Here is a 17685-nt window from a genome sequence, read left to right as displayed (position 1 = left end):
TATTATTATTATTATTATTATTATTATTATTATTATTATTATTATTATTATTATTATTATTATTATAGATGTTCTGGACCCCACAGCAAGATGCAAGACCGCTACTTGGCGGTAAATTACATCTGCTGCCATTGTTATTGTTGAGAATGTGACCAGCACCAATGTCGCGCGTAGGCAAGTGTGCGGGATTTCTGGCGATATGAATGACATACTTCCGTGCATTATTGACCTTATTATAGAGGTGAACAATTGGACGGTCAATCTCATTCCTATCGTTTATTTCAAATGTGTTTAAATTTTTATTCATATGCCAGGAGAATCTACTGTAATATAAGAACGTTCTCCGAAGGAAAAGTTGGCTGTTGAAAACGAACCCAGGAAAGATTAAAAAGATCGGTTTATGATCAGAATAAGTACATCGAAAATATACAGCCTGTTTCCAGTCATTCGACAGGGTCAGGAATGGAATGAATAAAGCCCCATCTAGCGGCGACAGTAGGAATTGTGCCGGCTGCCGAAGCACTCCTCTGGGGCAATGATCGATGAATGACAAATGAAATAAAATATTGGACAGTGTTGCTGGAATGAAAGATGACAGGGAAAAGCGAAGTATCCGGAGAAAAACCTGTCCCGCCTCCGTTTTGTCCAGCACGAATGTCACATGGAGTGACCGGGATTTGAACCACGGAACCCAGCTGTGAGAGGCCGGCGCGCTGCCGCCAGAGCAACGGAGGCTCCTTATAAGTACATTATGAACAGCAAAATCAATTGGTCTCACCTCCTTTTACACCCCACCGCCGTTAAGTTTACTTACCCCCCCCCCAAAAAAAAAATTAAAAGAAGGAGTGTTTCTTTATGTTTAAAGGAGATTCCAAACCCCAATGTTCACGTCTATTACCTTGAGTTTTGAGATATAAGTATCCCCATAAAAATAATTCGCTTTTTATACTTCCTTTCACACTTCTCCCCCCCCCCTTAAGTGAATTTTCCGGCAAAAAATACTTGTTTCTTTAATAGTAAAGGATCTTCTAAATAGCAATTATCACGACTCTAACTTCTTCAGTTTTTGATTTATGTGTCCTCATGAAAGAAATTCAACTCCTTTCCACTCCCGCCCCCCCAAGATGGTTTCCCCCACAAAACGCATATTTCTTTGTTTTTAAAGGAGATCAAAATACCAATTTTCACGTCCGTAACAACTTTAGTTTTTATTAGATGTATGTATTCTCATACAATTAAGTCAATTAATTTTAGAATTCTTCCCCCCCCCTTTTCATTGGATTTTCCGAGAATACGCGTTTCTTTATTTTTAAAGATCCCATATACAAATTTTTAGTTCTGTAATATATTCAGTTTCTGAGATATATGTATCCTCATTAAAGGCATTCAACCCACTATTCACCCTTTTACACCCCTCCTATTGGGATTTACAGAAAACGAAAAAATACTTATTCCTTTACTTTTAAAAGGAGATTCTAAATACCAATTTTTACATCTGTAAACTTTTAAAGTTTTAAGATATAGACACAATCATTTTAAAAATTCACCCCCCTTTTCACCCCCCCCCCATTATCCGGATTTTTCAAAAACGAAAATATACATGTTTCCTTTTTTTTTAAAGTGGATCCCCAATACCAATTTTCAGGTCTGTAATATCTTCGGGTTCTGAAATATAAGTAGCCTCGTTAAAGGCATTCAACCTCTTTTTCACCCTTTTCCACCCTTCCTATCGGGATTTTCCGAAAACAAAAAAAAACGTGTTTCTTTATTTTTAAAGGAGATTCTAAATACCATATTTTACATCTATAAACTTTAAAAGTTTTGAGATATAGATACACTCATTTTAAACGTTCACCCCCCTTTTCACCCCCATTATTTGGATTTTCCAAAAACAAAAAAATATGTGTTTATTTTTAAAAGAGATCAAAGGTACCAATTTTCAGGTCTGTAATATCTTCAGTTTCTGAGATATAAGTATCCTCATTCAAGGCATTCAATCCATTTTCACCCCCTTTTCACCCCTCCTATTGGGATTTTCCGAAAACAAAAAAATACGTGTTTCTTTATTTTTAATGAAGATTCTAAATACCTATTTTTACATCTGTAAACTTTAAAAGTTTTGAGATATAGATGCACTGTTTTTAAAAATTCACCCCCCTTTTCACCCTCCCATTAATTGGATTTTTCAAAAACAAAAAAATACGTGTTTCTTTATTTTTAAAAGAGATCAAAAGTACCAATTTTCAGGTCTGTAATATCTTCAGTTTCTGAGATATAAGTACCGGTATTCTGATTAAAGGCATCCAACCCCCTTTTTTACCGTTTTTCACCCCTCCTATTGGGATTATCTGAAAACAAAAAAATACGTATTTCCTTATTTTTAAAGGAGATTCTAAATACCAATTTTTACATCTGTAAACTTTCAAAGTTTTGAGATATAGATACACTCATTTTAAAATTCCAACCCCCTTTTCACCCCCTTAGCGAATGAATATCCAAAAATCCTTTCTTAGCGAGCACCTACATCTTAATATGAATCTATGCCCAAAATTTCATTTCTTTATGTCCAGTAGTTTTGGCTCGGCGATGATGAATCAGTCAGTCAGTCAGTCAGTCAGTCAGTCAGTCAGTCAGTCAGTCAGTTAGGACAATCTATTTTATATATATAGATTGGGTGGTTGTGTGAGAAAAAAGGAGCCTACCGGACAGTGAGAATGATGTACTTGGCCCTGGAAACCCTAGCAACGTTACCGGGTTGAACATCAATTGGGCATTCCCTGGTGTACTCTCTGTCAGACTCCGTTGCTGAACGGTGAGCATGTTGGTTGTTTGATACAAGGGTCCTGGATTCGATTACTGGCCAGGTCATTGAAATTATTCAATGTGCATCCTCTCTTCAAGGTATCTATAGTAATGGTGGAATATGTTTGAAATGTCTTGTATTTAAAGTTCCGGCTGATGGGGGGTGGGGGGAAATGCCACTTTTTGTCATCTAGCATGTTCACTTTACAATGGCGAAATAATAATATCTAGCATGTTATTCCCTTATCCCACTTTCTCACCCCACAACACATTCATTGCGACGTAGCTCTACATGACTCAAAGCTGATACAGAGCTGTGACAGAGTTCAGTTGGCAGGGCGAATAGGCCAACTGGGTTACACCGCTCGGCCGATATGCTGCTTGCTTCTCTCAAAACATATGAATCAATATAAAATCAACAATTGCATTGAGGCAAAAGGCAGTTTTAATTTTAGCCCAACATTCTCATGAGCTTCATAACAAACCAAATTTTTTACGGCTATGATCATGCACTAATGAGAAATGTACAACAACCTTATCCACAAATATCAGGTGGAATAAAAACTTGGTATACAGATCAACAATAAGTTACTTTAAGACGTATTAAAGTTTGGTAATGATCAGATCAATACTTTTCAAGATATGAATTTTCAAATTGAGTGCTTCATTCGAAATTAAAAAAATTACCGGCACTTGTTTTGTTCAACCTGCATTAAAATTTTAACTGGGTACAATAAAAATTTCCACTCCCCGTAATTAAATGAATAACATAAGCTAAATTTTGGTGTAGTTTGTTTGTACATGGGACAAAGGATAAACGTTTTATTAATGTATTAACTCGGGTGTCTATACCTTTTCCACGATAGCTGTCCTTTCTTAAAGAATTAGAAAATTTATCAAACATTTCCCTTGGTAAATTATTTCATTCCCTTACTCTTGTCATATATGTGAATATTTGCTCTAATTTGCCCTCTTAAATTCCAGCTGTATTTTCATGTTGTGATCACTCCTACTTTTGAAAGCTCCGCACAAGCTTATTCGTCTATTAATGTCATTCCACACCATCTCTCCACTGACAGATCTGAACATACCACTTAGTTGAGCATCCCGTCTCCATACACCCAAGTCTTCACAGCCAAAAGTTTGCAACATTTTTGTAACTACTCTGTTATTGGGAATCGCCCAAAATAAATTGTACTTCTTTCCTTTAGATCTTTTCTTGTTCCTGTCTTAAGCAATCCTGGTGTGGGTCCAATACACAGGAACCATACTCTAATTAGGGTCTTAGCAGAGACTTATACACCCTCTCCTTTACATCCTTACTAAAACCCCTATATACTCTCACAACAATATGAACCAATCTATGACCTTTATTTATAACCTCATTTATCTGATTTTCCTAATGAAGATCTTCCCTTATATTAACACCTAATTTCTTAATGTGATCCCCATGATGTTCCATCACACCATCATACTATTATCTGCTGCCCATCTCCATTACATTAATTTTGTTTCTCCTTTTTCTTGCTTTTATCCAGCTTTCTCTCATCTTCTACTTCCTGCATCAGTGAGAGTGTGTTTGCTTGCCTCCATATGAAACTGGGAAACAGAAACAAGCTCATTGATTGTTTAATTTGCACTGTACGCTTATTTGTTCCCTTTCCATTATAAGTAAGACACATACGTTTGAAACAAAAGAGTATCTACTATTTTTGTTGTGAATATTATTTCCATAAGTCTAATCATCCAGAAAATAATTGAGAATTAAGTTCCAATCTCTCTTTCCCTCAATTTATACACTGATTTCCAAACCTTTACATTTGACCATTTTCATTTTATGTCATAAAATACAGGAATATGACTGAGCCTAGTTTTGCCTTTGGTTTGCCTGATTCAAAGTAAAATCAATTCGATGTTTATTGACAAAAATTATAATTGAATATATTATATGCTTTATTGTTTTAATTGAGGGTATTCATACAAATCTGAAATGTAATACATTTCTTACAAAAAGAGTTAGACTAAAACAATGAACAGTCTTTAAAAGGAAATGACATTTAAAGAAGGCAAAAAAATGTTCATCAATTAGATATTATATTCAGAAAGGCAAAGTAAATTTCAAAATGATATTTACTTGTTATCAATTGAAAATAGTACAAATACTATTTTATTAGCATTGGATATTCTGAATTCTTTATTTATTCCTGCCTTTTTAGATTCTATTTACAGATTGTCTAAAAATTCATTCTTGTTTTAATTAGTGTATGTCTGTGCATCTCATTATGGCTACTATTACTTTATTTAGAGAGAAATTTATAGATGCCGAGTCTATTATGTATTGGTATACCTAATTTATTCTTGAAATTATATTACCACAGGCCCAGTGTCCCAACCCAATTGTGGAAATAACAATCCAATGGATAAGGGCATTCAGTCTTCACTTCCTAGTCTAGCCTCGGAGCCACATTGTACGAGGCTGCACCCCAGTGTAGCTGCACAGTTTGCATTGGATTTAGGTATGTTCTTTTTCTTTAAAGAATATCTATAGACAAGTAGTCAAACTAACTGTACATCCTGAAAGAAGAAATAGTTGTTGTCAACTCTATTAGACAAAGAAACAAATTTTTGTCACTGTTCTACACAATTTGAGTAAAATCAATATATTTATGAATGGTCCAGCATGTGTAAAACACTAGCAACTGGGTAAACAAATGGAACTGAGTGTCTTACCATCAGTCATTCAAATAATTGTCTGCAATTTTCTATTTCAACTTCTGACAAATATTACCGTACTACTATACTTTTTCTGTAGGTACCGTAAGTGTACTCTATCCATGTATGTGGCATGTCACTGCTCCCTATCTGTTTACTGTACATATATACTGTATTTCACTCCAATTCACTTTCATACCTGAACATTTGCTATACCTTTTCTCCAAACTGTTTTAATTTCCTTTCCAATTCCTTTCCTTATCTACCCATTTCCCCCCCACTTCTATCTGTTTAAGTTAATAATTATAATCTGCTCAACCTGATTGAAGAATAATATTAGGTACATTTTTTTAAGTTAAGGACTGACTTTTTTTCAAAGAAACACAACATTACTTTAAAATATTTACTTTTCTTTACATTTTATACACTTTAAACTACTTCTTCACATAGTCACCAACATTAGGCACTTGTCATAATGGGGGCCACACTTTGTATGCCTTTGTTGTACAATGCCACCACCTGTGATAAAATATCTGTACTCTTTCTTTGAGATCATCATCATCGCCACCACCATCATCATCATCAAAATGCTTGCCACAAAGGAAATTCTTCAGATGAAGAAAAAGATGGAAATTACCTGGTACCAAATCACGACTGTAGGAGTTTGCTGCCGTTGTTCCCACCCAAATGATGTGAAGTAGGAGTGTAGCCAGGATCGGCCGATTGGGGGGTGTTATAGTTACAAAATTATGGTAGCACACAAAGAAGTTGCTTGTGCATGTGTGGTGCATGCATGAAAGACTTGTCATTATAAGGACACTGATACAAGTGAATTATGTTGATATTCAGATTGCAGTAAACACAGAACAAGAACAATATGATAAAGGTCAACAATTTACAACAGTTTACAATTTAAAATTCAACTTTTGAGGTACTTAGAAAATATATTCAACAGATCTATTGGTTCTACAATTTTGTCTCTGAATGTTCATTTGTTTATTATTTATCATCAGTTTCTGTTATTCTTTTTTTGTAAAATTTCCATGGGGGTGGGTTCTAACCCCCAGTAAAGCCCCCTTGACTACGCCCCTGATATGAGGTCCTTGGTTTGACTGGCTGTGTGTGATCTGGAATTGTCATGAAGCAAAATGATTCCATGGGAATACATTCCTTGCCTTTTGTTCCAAATCGTGTGATGCAGAATTTGTAGCATCACATGGTAGCCATCTTTGTTGATTGTTGCATTCTGAGGCAAGAATCCAATGAGCTAAATACCTTGTCTGTCCCATAAAACTGTGCACATGATCTTTATAATAAATACCCCCTGTGGGTGGGGGACACAGGTGAAGACTACACCCACAGTATCCCCTGCCTGCCATAACAGGCTACTAAAAGGGACGTCCAAGGGATGATGAAATTAGAACCGTGAGAATAATTGTGATCAGTACCATTACGTGAGGAACACCATGGGTCGACGTTACTTGCGTCTAGTACCACAATGTCTAAGTTATATAAAAGCAGTACCATTATGTGAGGAGCCTGTGGATCTGAGTGTTGTTTATGATAGAGGTCATCATGTGTGCTCCACTGGTCGGTTCCACTGTGTTCAGAATGGGTCTGAGTTACCTATGAGTATATCAGATGTAAGGCTTTTCAGGCGTTTGCTCTATTAACCAGCGTTTTGTCTTAGTTCTGACACTAACTCGTAAGAGTGGGATGTGTCAGACCCTACCCACTGACGCTGGGGTGTATGCAGGTGAACTTATCAGAAGCCCTTATAAGAGGCACAGTCTGATAACTGCATATGGGAGATAAATCTCCACAATGAAATTATTGCCCGCCTAGCAATTCTGAATGGAAAATTCTAAATTCCCATGGAGGGAATTAGATATTTTTCGCCAATAGATCTGTCAAAAACATATCAGATGTAAGGCTTTTCAAGCGTTTGCTCTATTAACCGGCGTTTCGCCTTAGGTCTGACACTAGACTCATCAGAGTGGGATGTGTCAGACCCTACTCACTGACGCTGGGGTGTATGCAGGTGAACTTATCAGAAGCCCTTATAAGAGGCACAGTCTGATAACTGCATACGGGAGATAAATCTCTGCAATGGAATTATTGCCCGCCTAGCAATTCCGAATGGAAAATTCTAAATTCCCATGGAGGGAATTAGATATTTTTCACCAATAAAGCATGTCAAAAACATATCAAATGTAAGGCTTTTCAGGCGTTCGCTCTATTTACCAGAGTTTTGTCTTATAAGGGCTTCTGATAAGTTCACCTGCATACACCCCAGTGTCAGTGGGTAGGGTCTGACACATCCCACTCTGATGAGTCTAGTGTCAAACCTAAGATAAAACACTGGTTAATAGAGCAAACGCCTGAAAAGCCTTACATCTGATATGTTTTTGACATGCTCTATTGGTGAAAAATATCTAATTCCCTCCATGGGAATTTAGCATTTTCCATTACCTATGAGTAGTCCGGCTCCATGGCTAAATGGTTAGCGTGCTGGACTTTGGTCACTGGGATCCTGGGTTCGATTCCCGGCAGGGTTGGGAATTTTAACCATCATTGGTAAATTTCACTGCCAAGGAGGCTGAGTGTATGTGTTGTCTCCATCATCATTTCGTCCTCATCACAACGCACAGGTCGCCTACAGACGTCAAATCAAAAGACCTGCACCTGGTCACCCATCACTAAAAGTCATACGCCATTTCATTTCACCTTTGAGTGGTACCACTTTATGAGGAACACCATGGGTTTATGTTGCCAGTGGTTAGTACTAGTATGTGGGAAACACCATGGGTCTGGCTGACCCCCATAATCAGTACCAGTATTTGAGGAAAACCATTGGTCTGTGTTGCCTGAGAGTAGTACCATTATGTAGTACAGGCTTGTGTTGCCTGTGGGCATTACCATAATGTGTGATACACTGTGGGTCTGCATTGCCTATGATTAGTACCACTATGTGAGCGATGCCATGAGTATATATGGCCTGTGATTAGTTCCACCAAGTGAGGAACATGACGGGAATACCGGCGCCTGTGATTAGTACCACTATGTGAGGAGCAACATGGGTCTGCACTGCTTGTGAGTTGTGCCCCTACGTGCAAAACTCCATGGGTTTGTGTTGACTGCGAGTGGTGCCATTTTGTGCGACATACAATGGATTTACGTTACCTGTAATTAGTAGCACCATGTGAGACACGCCATGAGTCCACATTACCTGTGATTAGTACCATTGTGAGGGACCGGTGACCTGGATTTTGGACCCCTGTAGATAACAAGCATCATCCCAATGATTAAGACATTGTTAATTTGATCCACTGATTGTTTTTGTTTCACGATCATTTTCTCATCATCATTCGTTTTAGATTTTAGTCAGTGGATAAATTTTGAAGTTTTAATTTGCATTTTGTTACACCCCATACCATTAGGGGCCGATGACTTAGCTGTTAGGCCTCTTTAAAGAACAATCATCACCATCATCTTAATAATAATAATAATAATAATAATAATAATAATAATAATAATAATAATAATAATAATAATAACATTGTGGTTCTGTTGGAGTCATAGAATCAAGTTGCCCAGCTCTAAGAAGAAGCAAGTAAGGCAGGCCTACAGATCTCCTTTGAGAAGATACAATACATGACCAAGATCAAAACAGTATCCAGATGGATGAGAGTTGAGAGAGAAATGATTCAGAAAGTGGAGAAATTCAAACATCTGGGGAAGTGAATAGACAATAACCTGTCAGAAAGAGAGAGACTATTATCGAGAATCAACAAGATGAACTAGGCATATAAACTAACTATGAACACTTACAACAATAAGAATATCTCGATCAATGCAAAACTTGGACACTACCAGACAGTAATCTGCCTGGAGGCTTTATATGCAGCTTGAGAGTTTGAACGTGATAAAATCAGGATTGGCAAGAAGTTGGAACTAGTGGAGAGAAAGATTCTGGGACCGCAAAGAATAGAGGAAGGGTCATATAGAAAGAAAGGAAATCAAGAATTATATCCAAAGATGGAAAAGATCTCAGATACCATCTGAAAGAGGGGAGCCAAGTTCTTCAGACATATCTACAGAATGAACCCAGGAAGACTGACCAATCAGATAAGATTTTTTAAGACCAGGAAAACTACAGTGCGCTGGCACCAGGAGGTGAAGAAGGACCTGGACAGCAATTTTCATGGACAAGGAACGGAATTCAGCAACAGGGATGCTTACAAGTCGAGGATCAAGACCACGAAGAGATTTTAAGAAAACGTTAGATCCCGTACCCAAGTGCTGTGGACAGAAGAAAGGAGGGAATTGTTTAGATATATCCGAAACAACCTTCTGCATACTACCTCTATTTTGATGGTGAAGAAATTGATTTAATCACATGATCCACATCAACAGTTCAAACAACTGCAGGGTCCCTGCATTTATTGGTTTAGTTCAGAGATATCCCCCTCTGCCAATTTCTTACATATACTATTCACTGTCACTACAAGTTTAATATTAATCAAAGACAAGATTGATTCCACAATGTATCACATGGTTCTACTAATGCAACGAACATTATATTATGTATTATATTTGTGACAGTTGGACATAATGCCCATCATCAAGAATTTTCACCAAGGACTCATTACTTTTCATACCATCTTGTTCTATATGTGAATGTTGCTCATGACACCACGGTCAGTCTGTTATTGTATGTACAGTATACAGTTTGTGTTTTTCTTGCATGCTTCCTTCACATTTACCCGAGAAATATAATGAAATTAAATGTAATACACTTAAGGACTGATCATTTCAAAGCTTTAATTTCAGATGAATATTTGTAGCCTATTTGTGATTAATAATTTGAATTTAATTACGCAGGTAATATGTCACAGCATCACTGTGTACCATGTGATTCGGATATGGATGGTGCTGCAGATTACAGTGATTGTGAGCGATGGCGAAGTCCAGGGGGTGAGGACTCAACCACAGCAGGCTCTTGGGATGAAGATCGGGGCAGCTGCAGCAGTGGCGATGCCAGTGATACATGTTGTTCTTGTAGTGAATCAAGCTGTCTGTATGCAGAAGCTGCTGATTTGGTGCAACACACTAGGAACATGCCCTCACAAGTAAGATATTTAAGTCTTTGACCTTTGATTATTTCACCTGTAAAAGCACAGTTCAATGCAATTGTTTCTCTACATTTTAGGTTATGGATGTTGCAACCAACAGTGTTGGATTTACATAATATAAAGGACGCCAGGAAATGTTCTCTGCAGTGCCTATGTGCTACTGCATGAGGTAGCATCAGCAGTTTAGTTGGCAGCACAGTGTCATACCAGACACGCTCACTCAACAACAGGCAAAGGTAGACAGGATAGCAGTGCAGGGTTGTTGTGTATTGCATTCAGCAAGCGTTCAGATAGATTATACGAATAGAGCAACAGCGTACAAGCGGTAATGTTTACTATTGAAGAGAGAGCTTTTTTGGGAGAATACATTTTTTGCGAAGGCGATCGGTTTACAGAAAATGTAAAACTAAAATTTCAGGCACATTTTCCTCATTGAAAAAGTCCAAACCGGATACTGTTCAGGATTTGATCAGCAAACTTCGTGTGACTGGCTCAGTTCACGATGTACCGAGAACAGGCAGGCCTACGCTTTTAACAGACGAAAAACGATTCATGAACTTAATTATGCGCAGTCCATTACGCAAGAAACTTTAGTGAAAGTCTTCAACAATATGTGTAGACGTGTTGAAGTCTGTCTTCGAACACAAGGACAACACTTCCAGCATCTGTTATGAATTGCTGTGGTGAGTACAAAGTTTAATGTTTACTGTCTGTTGTTTGTTTGTTTTGTTTTGATACAAGCGGCAGCAGTCGTGATGTCAACTTAACTGCTGATGCCACCTCATGCAGCAGCACATAGGCACTGTGGAGAATATTACCTGGCGCCTGTTATTTCTACCTTAGACTGAAGTATTAGTTTTATGGTACTCTGCTGTCCGTTGGCAATCGTAAATGAAGAGGTTTTGTGTTTGAATCCCAAAAGCCTCTTGCCTTCTGAATATAATAGCTGATTGTTCAATGTGTCGTCAGCTACTGTCTTTTCCACCAAAGAAAAATTGGAAAAGACTTTCCTCTCTCTATATAAAAAGTTGGTAATTCTATCTGTTATTTACAGCAATGTTGAGAAAATGAGAATGTTTCAACAGCTGAAATTGGTACCAGTTATACATTATGTCTTATTTACAAGAATAATACAATGAACCTCTTAATACCATAACATTTGTACTTTTTTTCTTTTGAGAAAAATGTGTTTCTATCAGTGAAGTTGTTGTCACATATTCACCACGATGACCTAGGTACACAGCTGTATCTATTGGCATGATATCGAACTGCATACATCCTGGCATCTATTGCATTTCACAGATATACTGTATTTGAGAGAGTTAAACAGTTACCAGTACCAGTTAGGGATTACAAGAACAATGCAATGATGACTATCATACTTGAACTGTTCAGTGAAAAATAGGCTACTATCTTTGAGTGAAGGGAATGAATAATTTTTTTCCATTCTGGGGTTATCTCTATCGATAAGCACATGATAGAGCAGTCTACCTGGTGGCCATGGTTGTTAGTGCATTAGGTCTACTGTATATGGTCTCACACCGTCTTAGCAGGTTTGAGTCCCATTTATTGAAAATATTTCTACCATCAGAATGTTGGCTGGCAGGGTAGGGGAAAAGCCTGGATTAAATTCCAAACCTCTCCGCAGTGCTCATATGGAGTGAGGACATATGACACTGTTGATGGTGAACATTTTGGATATCTTACAAAATTGTAAAAGTTTATGTTGATATCTTTCTAGTCAATACTATGATATTTACATCCAATTAAGATGAAACTTTACATAGACATGTTTCAACCCAGCATACGTTTATCCTCAGTAAGACATATCATATATAATCAATTAAAAACATCAGACGCACAATATGAAGTGATAGTTAAAATGTTTTTTCTTAAAAAGCATGATGACAATTAAAAAATGTGAGGTGGTGATCGTTAAAACAGTCTTGAGCTGGAGACCTTTTGTTTAGATGTTTTTATTGTCACCTGATGTAGGTCAACTGATAACTGTACACTGTTGGCTTAGTTATTATTGCTGAACAACTCCGAGCTACAACTGCACTTCATATTATTTGTAAGGAAATATTATAATACCTGTTTTGATTCCATTTGAATGTCGTATAAAACCTGGAAAGTGTAACTTTTATTCATAAGATATATTAATAGTCCATTTAAGATTTCCAATTACTTCATAGAGAGTAATTTCAACTGTCAAAGGCAGGCTTATGTACTAGTTAGTGTTATAATTATCATCATCATTTGACCCATAATAATGAAATGCAAAAATAGCATTGTAATAAATAGGCACCCAAGTTTATTGTGTGACATATGCAGTATCTTGGAGAGATGGCCTTTGGATGAGAATAGTTTTAACCTTGAATGTAACATTATTCTGTAAAATCACAACTGAAATATGATAAATCAGTACTCAAAGTGCTGCAATTCTGATTTAAGTACAACTTAGTATTATGTATGCTTGATTTTTTACTTTATTATTTTTTGTTGATATTGTTGTTATCATCGTCTTTGTGTCTGGCTCCATGGCTAAATGGTTAGCGTGCTGGCCTTTGGCCACAGGGGTCCCGGGTTCAATTCCCGGCAGGGTCGGGAATTTTAATCATCATTGGTTAATTTCGCTGGCATGAGGACTGGGTGTATGTGCCGTTTTCATCATAATTTCATCCTCATCATGAAGCGCAGGTCGCCTACGAACGTCAAATCAAAAGACCTGCACCTGGCGAGCCGAACATGTCCTCGGACACTCGTGGCTCTAAAAGCCATGCGCCATTTCATATTTTCATCGTCTTTGTTATTCTCTGATTGAATGGGGGAGTTCCTCCAATTTTACTTCTGGTGGTTGTGACATTTGATGTTTAATATATTTTCAGAACACTGGAAATTGTTCTCATGCTCCAAGTGGGAACACTCGTCGCCACAACTGTCAACTTTATCAGCATCGAGGTGAAGCTCTCAACAACAATGGACGTCCAGTGTCTCCTTGCTATAGTACAGACTCTAGTTACAGCTGTGTTCACCCACCACACCACTTGCTGCCAAATCGAGTGCAGCATAGGAATAATGCAAGCGCAGACTCATCCTTCAATGACGGAAGTCCATATACAAGTCAGAGCGTCACCCCTCAACATTCTGCAAAAGGTGAGCAGAAGCGAGAAGAAAACCTTTGCATTATAAAAAGGAAATACAATAGTACCTTTGACTAAAATTATCCATTAAAATAATAGCTTTCAAAATTCCTCAGATCATCTAGTGGGTGATAAATTGCCAGATCAGTAATTTCTAGTATTGTTCTTAAAGGTAATAATTTAGAAAATTCCTATTCATTAAGTATTCAAAGTTTGAATACAGGAAATAAATCAGATTTGACGGGGATGAAGTGCAGCTTAACCTAGGCAGAGCTATAGGATTCTAATTACTGTTCTTGTTAATAAAAATGTAACACCACAATGTTTTTCTTTTCAGCCTGGGCTCATTATTGTCTGCGTGTGCCCTTTGCATCTTTGCTTAATTTAAGTTGCCCTTTGTTACATACTTTACCCATACACCTTGAATTATTTAATTACAATTTTAAGAAACTCTTCAAACCTTTGGACAGACTTTTGAAATGTATGAAAATGGTTAACCCATTTTTCTTGTTTTAAAAGGTCACTATATTTACTGAGGAGTTGGTTTTAACTTTCCCATTAATGAAAGTGTAAAGCTTTTTTGTCTGTTGAAAATATTAAGTGTAACACATATAACATACCTGTAAAATAACACACACTAATAAATAAAAAATGAAATGTATCTGTAGATGTTCTTGTAGAATCAAAAATGTCATTCTTTGTTTATTAGTGTGTGTTATTTTACAGCTATGTTATAGCATAATGCATATATTTAGTGTTTTAGAGACTGAAAATTTTTAAAGCTTCATTAACGTAGTCAACACTGAAAAGTATGGTTCCATTCTTAACAAATTTAACTCTCCTGACCCATAACTTTAAAGCTCTGTCTCACAACTATTGGTGCATCTTTATAGAAATTTCAGAATACATGGTAAGGATATTATTATACTTTCTAAAATTTTTTTCTGAAACATCATCACAAGTATGAGTCCTTTACATACAAAATTTAAGAAAGCATGAACATATTCCATTTTTCCTAAAGTGTGACAATCTGAGGTGAATTCTTAAATGTTTATGTTGAAATGAGGATTCAGGGAAGCACTCAGAATTGTTAATACTTTTTTTTCACCTCCAAAGTGTAACAACTGTCACTCCATAACAACCAGACTGAAGCTAGAGAGACCCTGTTAGGAATGTAGTTAGTTAGCATTATTAGCTACCATCTTCAAGTGCTTGTGTTTGATTTCTGGTAGCTTACTCCGAGAAATTTATTTATTTATTATTATTATTATTATTATTATTATTATTATTATTATTATTATTATTATTAAGGAAAATTGTTTCATTGTGTCCTCAACACCATATCTCCATACTTCACTCACCATTCTGTTCCCATTTGTTTCAATGTCCATGAGCCACCGCTGCTGTTTGGATGAATGATAAATATTTCAATGTTTTCTTTTTAATGATAGCCTAAAAGTAACGTGTGAGTCCTATGAAATTCATGTTTATGAGGATTTGTTGGAAGCTATAGAATTGTGCTCATTTGAAATTTTATATTATTGACAGATGATATTCCAGCATACGCAAAGCCCAACTATCCTACATCTCAATCATCCCACAGCAACACACTGGGAAGTACTGCAGGCAGTCAGCGGCTCAATAAGCTTTCGAACGTGTTCTCAAATGGACCTCCTCTTAATGCTGGAACTTCTACGACAAGTTCCAGTTCAGGTGAAACTAGTGACACTCGAACTTTAAATACAACTCAGCCAGTGCGATGAATTGTTCCTTTATAAAAATGTGACAAAACTGTGATGGGTAAATAAAATTTTTGAAGGTGCATTTTTAACACTGAGATAACCGACAGATTTTAAAAACTAACCTGTAGTAGCAATTTGTGAATAATGCCATTTATTTTCGTGTGTAATGAAGACAGCAAGATTATGGTCAGCCCCCAATATCGACAAATGGAGCTCTTCCACAAGAATTCTTAAAAGTCTAGGTACCTACCACAAGATTACATTTTTATACTTGTTGGTCTGACATACCAATGTTGTTTATGTTTTCATTGTCTCAGATTACTGTGGTGTAGTCTATGATGTCAACAGATGGTGTTTTTCAGTGTACCTAAGGAAAGAACTATTTCTACTAACTGTATATAGAATGTTGTATGACTGTGTATAATAAGAGAGATGTGAATATGACAACTATTAAAAATAACTGAAAAGTAATAGCTGTTTTAATAACCAAAATATATGGCTTTGAATAAAACCAAAAGGAATTACATACAGATTTCTATGGTACATGCATAACAAGTTTAAGACAAGACTATCAAAGAATCAATTTCCTTTATCCCTTCAAAGAAATCACAACCATCATCATCATCATCATCATCATCACCATCATCATCAATTGCCGTTTTCCAGCTAAGGTCCGGCAGGTGCAAATATGGTTCCTCTCCATTTTTTTCTATCATTCCAGCACTCCCAATCAAGTACTATGTTTCAATAGAGGTTCTGCTGTCTTACTGGTATGCTGTTTTGGGCTAAGTACAATCATCTCAGCTTTGGCATTATTTTGTCACTTTTTAACGTATTCAAACCAACTAAACCCACTTTCTCTATTTATCACTTAATTTTCCTGTTTTAATTTCATTCCATATTTTTTCCCTTCTTGTTTACTGTACCCTATTTCTCAAGAATTTAATTTCTGGCATATGTATTAATCTCTTATCTCTTTTTATTATTGACCAAGTTTTTGCTCCATATGTTGTTGTGGGTATGTAATAAGGCCAGCCTTATGCAATGGATTTCACATACAATCTGTGATTTTATAGTGTAAGAAGAGTATCTGGACCAAAAGGACAAGATTCTACAATATTTTATTGTAGAGAAAATACAACCTGCAAGTTGGATGAGAGTTTTATCCTTCACCATTTTGTAAAACTGGAGGTATTTTGGCAGACACAAAGTTCGAAAATTTTGAGAATATAAAATTCATAAAGAAATCTGTAGTTATTTTTGATGAAGAAGAAGAACTAAGGAAAGTAGGCCATTAACCTGTACATGTAATGTAGCAAGTGCAAGGCTTAATCAAAATCGCACTAAGTTCCTTTCTTATGTTCTTGCCTTTGAGAAGTTCATGTGGTATACAAATGCTTTCTGCATTATAAGTTCACAGCTTTGAAGTACTCATAAATAAATGAAGTTGATACAAATTCATTAACATTACTTTTTTATGATAAATAATGCTCCCATACATCAGCTGCACAAACAGGTAAACTATGTCCTGGTTTTGGACTACTGGATTATAGCAGTCCTTCATGTAATACATCTTAGATGCTTTTGTTTTCATTGACTCTCTCTATTCCATAATGAGTTTTGTACACTGTGAGAGAAACATCCTCTAGCTTGAATTGTTAATCTCAGTGTCCAGTCTTGCATTTTTTAATACTTCACTTCCCAAGTGCTCAAAATTCTGCAACTAATCCATATATTTACCCTTAGTTTTATAAGACCTTCCCTTTCTTTCTTTCCTTCTTTCTTACTTTTTCTTTCTTTCTTTCTTTGTTTCTTGTTTCCTTTTGTTTCTTTGTTTCTTTCTTTGTTTGTTTATTTGTTTGTTTCTTTCTTTGTGTCATCACTAGATCTTCGTCCCTCATTCTTCAGTCTTTCCATTCACTGTATCTAGCTGTTCTTGAAACTTTTTGTCATCTCTTCACTAAATCAAAATAATATAACATCTTCATTTATTAATATTAATTCTTATCTACATAACCTACAGATGATACTTTCCAAAATTGTTTTCACATAATCTGCTTATAAATAATGGACTATGTTTTTCAGCTGTACAGTATACACTTCATGGCTGAAGAATATAAAATCTCAGTTTAAATCACATAGAAGGGAAAA

General features: G+C 36.3%; 1 protein-coding gene across 1 annotated transcript in view; it reads left to right on the top strand.

Annotated features, from left to right (window-relative positions):
- Positions 1–15991, top strand: part of LOC136856969 (protein sax-3) — a 74814-nt gene extending 58823 nt beyond the window's left edge. Inside the window, exons 19-22 of the mRNA XM_068230016.1 lie at positions 5181–5318; positions 10399–10646; positions 13538–13805; positions 15341–15991. Of these exons, the coding sequence (XP_068086117.1) occupies positions 5181–5318; positions 10399–10646; positions 13538–13805; positions 15341–15555 (869 nt within the window). The 3' untranslated portion in view covers positions 15556–15991. The remainder of the gene's footprint in view (positions 1–5180; positions 5319–10398; positions 10647–13537; positions 13806–15340) is intronic.
- The last annotated feature ends 1694 nt before the right edge of the window (positions 15992–17685 follow it).

This window comes from Anabrus simplex, chromosome 1 (assembly GCF_040414725.1).
Source record: "Anabrus simplex isolate iqAnaSimp1 chromosome 1, ASM4041472v1, whole genome shotgun sequence".
Lineage (NCBI taxonomy): Eukaryota > Metazoa > Arthropoda > Insecta > Orthoptera > Tettigoniidae > Anabrus > Anabrus simplex.
This window is presented reverse-complemented; position numbering and strand designations above follow the sequence as displayed.